Consider the following 6550-nt stretch of genomic DNA (forward strand, 5'->3'; position numbering starts at 1 on the left):
TGTTATTTATTATGGGGGTATTGTTTCTGTCCCTGGTAAGGGGGCACTGCGGCTGTTCCTATTATGAGGGTACTGTTTCTGTCCCTGGTAAGGGGGCACTGGGGCTGTTCCTATTATGAGGGTACTGTTTCTGTCCCTGGTAAGGGGGCACTGCGGCTGTTATTTATTATGGGGGTATTGTTTCTGTCCCTGGTAAGGGGGCACTGCGGCTGTTCCTATTATGAGGGTACTGTTTCTGTCCCTGGTAAGGGGGCACTGCGGCTGTTCCGGGGAGTTGGATGGAGTTCCCATCGTTTACATTTTCCACTCTCTTCTGGAAATTACCAGGCGCCATTTTGTAATTTCCGGACGTCTCTGTTTAAGACTTTCATGACGTCACTGTTTCTATATCCAGCGCTAACCCGTTCTCCTGCCCCGCCCCTTAGCGTCTCCATGGTAACCGGCAGCTCCATGGAACTACGAGCGTAACGTCACGTATTTTCCCTGAAGACCACGCCCCCTGGTTCAGCTACGTCCATGGCTCCGACTCTATATAAGCACCGCCCCACGGCGCCGACGCCATTTCTACACTTTATCCCAGTAAGAATCAGATCAGATCCCGAGCGCCCTGATGACCAGGTATGGCCTGTACCGATAGCTGTGTGCTGGAGAGTAGTCACCGATTCTCACCAATGTGCTGTGCTCGGAGCAAGAGACAAGGCAGAAGAGCTGAAGTCCGTCCCGCTGTTTCCTTCTGCGGCTTCCACCGGAATATCCAGGAGCCTCCTGCCCAGGAAACCGCCTGTAATCTCTGCTGGAGCGCCGTGGTCACCGGCTGAGCCTGCGGTACGTCTATGTGTATATATATGCTGGGACTTGTGGCACTATAGTCTATGGGTCGTCTCCTGTCTGCTGCCCCCTATAGGCCACCGGTGGGGGAACCTATGGCCCTCCAGCTGCTGGAAACCACGTGTCTGGACAGCCAAAGGCATGATGGGAGTTGTAGTTTATTAGCTGGGTGGTTAAAGGTTCCTCTATCCCTGCTATACTCTCCTATACCATCACTGGTGAAACTGACTCCCATCATGCTGTGGGGGTCACAGGTAATCTAGGCTGGTATATATTGGGGTGTATGTCCCTTTAAATGGGATTATACTGTGGCTATGAACCATGTGGCCACTGCAGTCATCCTATGAGGTGGGATGTTATGGTGGTGGTGGTCCCTCTGGGTGAATAGTCAGCTTACACCCCAGACCACTGGCCTAAGGCACAGATGGGGGACCTTCTGCCCTTCAGCTGTTGCAAAACTACAACTCCCATCATGCCTGAACAGCCGAAGGCTGTTCAGGCATGATGGGAGTTGTAGTTTTGCAACAGTGGAAGGTCCCCTATCCCCGCTCTAAGGTCTATAGGGCAGATAGATAACTAGGTGCAGTACTTAGCCATGTCTGCCAGTCCTATAGACTGTGTATGAAGTGATAGTGAGTGTCTCTACTCTCTTCCATAACTTTGGTGTGTGTGTGTGTGTGTGTATATATATATATCCCTCTAAATGTGTCCCCCCAGGATAGTGGATCAGTGTATGATCATGAGGGGGGGGGGTCCATTGAGTCCTTTTATGCTCTAGAACAGGGTTTCCATTAGAATGAAGTGGCCAGCTGTTCTATACCACAATAGAAATGAATGGGTTATCTGGTGACTGCCCGGATCCCATGTGACCAGGTCATGACACATACAGCGCTGGCTTAGTCATAGTTGTATTGAGTCTCAATACATTCCTATGATGGCCTACACCCTTCCATTATAACTGATGCAATAAGCTATTATGCTGGAATGGTATGTACTATAGAAGCCTAATAGAATGGGGAGTTCTGATAGCCCAGCCTGGTTGCTTCCTTACAATCCTTAAAATATGAGGACTTGACTTTGGGCCCTATTCCACGGGACGATTATCGTTAACGATAAACGATCCAAACGACCGCTATTACGGAAGACCTGAAATCGTTCGCCCATTTAAATTGGTAGATGATCGTTCTTGCGGTCGTCTTGTTGTCGCTATTGCGGTCGTCACTACTGCGAACGACTTCTTATTCAATGCGAATGAGCAACGATAAAAATAGGTCCAGGTCTTATTAAACGATCAACGATTTCTCGTTCGGTCGTTAGTCGTTAACTGCTATTCAAACGAACCATTATCGTTTAGATTCGAACGATTTAACGATAATCGTCCGGTGGAATAGGGCTCTTAGTCTGGGCTGTCAAAATCAGGCCCTCCAGCTGTTGCAAAACTACAATTCCCATCATGCTTGGACAGCCAAAACTAAAGCTTTGGCTGTCCAGGCATGATGGGAATTGTAGTTTTGCAACAGCTGGAGGGCCTGACTTTTAACACCTGTTAGAGTACTGTGATGGATAAGGCCCCGTTCACATGTTTAGAGTGTTCCGGTTTAACTCCTAAAGTATAAGAGGTCATGATGGATATCCTTATCCTTTATTCTATAGCCGTGGCGTCTAACCTTTTTTTTTTTTTTTTTTTTTTCTTACAGATCTTTGCAGAATGGGCTTTGACTACCTCAACTTTTGCTCGTACTGGTGTAATCTGACGTTGCCTCGGACCTGTTGCTATAGAGGCACTGCCTTCCAGTTTGATCTGATGAAAAACTATCCACAGACACAAATCGTCCTCACGGATCTGGGCGCAGACGTGGTCCTAGTCACAATGGCCGCCAGAATCGTGCAGTCTATGATGTCGCTGGGCAAGAACCTCCTGCAGAAAAGAGCTTTGTACTGGAGGATGCTTCCCCGTGACTGTGTGAGCAAGGCCGTCCGAGCCGCCGTGTGGGTGTGCTGGAGCGTTCTGGATCTGTTATTACCCGTGCTGATGACCACTGTGTATGTCTACAGGAATCAGTCGAGGTTTAACACTGTGTGTCATAGTGAGCAGCCTATGAATACAGTCACCATAAAGTGTCACTGGGGAAGTGGGACTGTCCGGGGCGAGAAGATGGTTGATGATTTATGCAATCTAAATATGGCCGGCCAAGAAATCCCAAAGATGGAGCTGGATTATGAATGTGATAAAATGGACAGCATGCTAAACAAAGAGGTTCTACTACCATCCTGTACCAACCCAGTCATCCTGTCCATGATCTGCATGCCGTCAGAACAGACGGACTCTTCGGAGTCCGACGGATCTGAAGTGGACAGTGTTGAAGGATTGGACGGCGAGTGTTCCCAAGAAGACATGTCAGTAGACAGCGGTATGCAAGAGTCCTGGACTCCAAAGTCCAAGTATGAGGATGACTGTGATGAGGAAAGTGACTGGTCCGATGAAGAGTCCTGGGATGAAGAGAGTAACGTCTGCAATGACGACAACAATGAAGACTTGTGGGCATCTTTCTGTCGCAGTGATGATCCCTATAATCCCCTTTCATTCGCCATGCCCGCAAGAAGTCCTGAGCAGCCAAAGAAAGAGGCCCCCAAAGCAGTTCTGGACTCTTCCAAAGTTGTTCCTGAAAAGATTAAGCTACGTAAGAAGCCGGTCCTGTCTGGATTTAAGTCTTCTCACAAGTGCACGCTGCTAAAGGAGGAGGCAAAAGAAGGCGACCAATGCACTAAGAAGGTAGGTCAGGTCTAAGCTTTCTTTAGGTCAGGGATTGGGGGGGACTTTGGCCCTCCAGCTGGTGCAAAACTACAATTCCCGTCATGCCTGGACAGCCTTTGGCTGTCCAGGCATGATGGGAATTGTAGTTTTGCAACGACCGGGGGACCAAAGGTTCCCCATCCCTGCTTTGGGTATATTACACAGCACTAAAGCAGCCATGTGCATATGGATTAGGACACCTGACTTCGGGGAAGGAACAAGTATAGGTAGCAAATGTCACAAAATGACCTGATGGCGATTAGGTGAGGGGTGGGGGGAGGTAAAGGAGTTCCCCTGGAGTTTTGTCTTAATAGTTGTCATAAAATCAGGGTTGGAAGCACAATCCGTATAGTGTACAATCCTTAGGGTCCATTTACACAAAGATTATCTGCTAAAGATTTGAAGCCAAAGCCAGGAATGGATTTTAAAAGGTCTCAGTCTTTCCTTTATGACCTGATCTGTTTATAGTCTCTCTGGCTTTGGCTTTAAATCTTTGTTAGATAATCTTTCTGCGTAAATGGACCCTTATAGAGATGAACGAACCTGGAGCATGCTCGAGTCGATCCGGACCCGAACTTTCGGCATTTGATTAGCGGTGGCTGCTGAAGTTGGATAAAGCCCTAAGTCTATGTGGAAAACATGGATATAGTCATTGGCTGTATCCATGTTTTCCAGACAACCTTAGAGCTTTATCCAAGTTCAGCAGCCCTAGCGAATCAAATACCGAACGTTCGGGTTCGGATGGACTCAAACCCGATCCCGGTTTGCTCATCTTTAGACCCTTAGTGTATAATGTATTCCTGATCAGTCTAGAACCCCAGTGATATCAAAGGATCATCTTGAGATTTAAAAAAATTCTTTAAATCCACCTGGGGACTTGTCTTATGCAATGACACGAAATTGTAGCATCTTCGAGTGCTGAGTAAGGTCTCCTGGGAGACCTGATGCCATCTTCTGAAACAGTCAGATGATCTATGGGAGTAGAAGTCACTACAGGAAGTCTGGGATTATACAGTCATAGCAACCAGGTGCCTGACAGCTGTGTCATCCTTATACACAGCTTCCTAGTAACACAGTGTAATTGTATGGTGTATACACTCATGGGACTGCTATTTATAGGCTTTTATATAACTTGGGGTTTGGTCTGTGTGATGCGTTTTTATCAGCTTATTTGTACAATATTATAATTTAAAAATTTTTATTTTTTAAGGTTCGCTTCTCGCCCAAAGTCACAGTCCACCCTATAGTTACCTGGAGCTTTGCTCACAGAATGGCCCGGAGAGGACCATGGGAGGAGTATGCTCGGGATCGCTGCCGCTTCCAGAAACGGATCGCCGAGACTGAGGCTGCCATTGGCTTCTGCCTGGACCCTTATCACAGAGAAAAGATCCGGGCTAGGCTACAAAGCCAACAGAACTGAAATCCTGCCCCCTTGTGGATGGCTCTGTGGACTTGATTCTTAGAGTAAATCCCTGTCTGATAACCTCCTAGTGCCTGACTCCTGCGTTCTAATGTTTTGCACATTCATCTGTTTAACCTTTTTTGCACTGGGTCCTTTTTTTAGGATTTTTTTTTAGTTCAGGTTATTCACTTCAGTGTTAATCCCATAGACATTGATTTTAATGATGTGAAGATGCTTTGCTGCATTATTCCACATCTGTTCAATGAGCCATATGTCTGTGCCATAAAGTGCATGTCTTGTATTTAAGGGCATTCTGACCTAGGTTACCAATGTGTTTCTAGCTGACACATTCATGTCATGGTTCCCGATGACTAAATTGCAAGCCTAGTAATAGCATAGTTGCTCACGAAGCGGCCATTTCTATGTCTACCTCCCCCAGCCCTGGCTTATTTGGGTACATGATCATTGCCTTCTGGAGAGGAGGGAGCACCCTGGGACTTTATTTGCACATTTACTGTAGACCACAGGTGTCAAATTCAGGCCCTCCAGCTGTCACAAAACTACAATTCCAATCATGCCTGGCATGATGGGAATTGTAGTTTTGAATCAGTCAGAGGGCCACCACATATGTGGTGTGGATTTTCTGCAGATTTCACTCTTTGCAAAGTAATGGGTGAAAGCTGTAAATCTGCATTAAAATCTATAGATGTCCCAATAATAACTTAGCGGGGATAACAAAAAATCAGGTGTAGGCCGCTCTGACAACACGCAATGGATGTAGCTTTTTACTTTTATCTACTGAAGTGTTATTTATTACCAATTTGTCAGGAGACGAGACCAGTGGAATGATGAAATTCTGCTGAAATTGTGGCACTGGGCTTGGAAGAGAGCCCATTAGCTCTGACAGCATCAGGAACTGTGGTGCCTAGGGTTATACCATGCCTCGCCCAAGGCATACCTGTGTATTGTGTAGCACTGACTGGAGCTGGTTTGCAGTGCCCTCTAGTGGGGAAATTGTTAATAAGCAGTTTTTGTCATCTTTGATTTTATTTTGTCTCACACTGTGGATAATTTGTTTCATTTGTAAATATTTACTTTTTACTATTTTATTTGCTTTTAAAGTTTCTAAATAAATATTTATTCTTTAATATTGTGTTGCTGTTGTCTCTGAAGCCATCCAGAATTGCCCCCCCCCCCCCACCATGACTAAGATGGGTTTATGAGATCACGAGAATTGCAATTTATCATGGACTCTAGTAGGAGACCTAGGATGGGGGCAGATTAAATCGTATCACTCCTTATTGGGTCACATATTAAAGTGATTTTAAATTTCTGGGACCTATTCACATAATTAGAGATGAACAAAACTATGGTATGGCTACATCCATCTTCTCCAGCCACCAGGAGCCAAGTTACTTTAGTTTCACTCATCTCTACAGATCCTTCAGGAAAAGACCTGATATCTACTATAGAAAATGTAAAACAACCTCAAGCTAATAAACTGTTGCATAACCGCATAACAGTGT

At 45.9% G+C, this 6550-nt stretch overlaps 1 protein-coding gene across 1 annotated transcript; it reads left to right on the top strand.

Annotated features, from left to right (window-relative positions):
* Window positions 1-2503: 2503 nt before the first annotated feature.
* PPP1R15A (protein phosphatase 1 regulatory subunit 15A) lies at window positions 2504-6172 on the top strand. Its single transcript, XM_069947102.1, has 2 exons — window positions 2504-3601; window positions 4833-6172. The coding sequence occupies exons 1-2, from the start codon at window positions 2537-2539 to the stop codon at window positions 5040-5042; spliced, it is 1275 nt and encodes a 424-aa protein (XP_069803203.1). The 5' UTR covers window positions 2504-2536; the 3' UTR covers window positions 5043-6172.
* Window positions 6173-6550: the final 378 nt, after the last annotated feature.

The sequence above is a fragment of the Dendropsophus ebraccatus genome, chromosome 12, assembly GCF_027789765.1.
Source record: "Dendropsophus ebraccatus isolate aDenEbr1 chromosome 12, aDenEbr1.pat, whole genome shotgun sequence".
Taxonomy (NCBI): domain Eukaryota; kingdom Metazoa; phylum Chordata; class Amphibia; order Anura; family Hylidae; genus Dendropsophus; species Dendropsophus ebraccatus.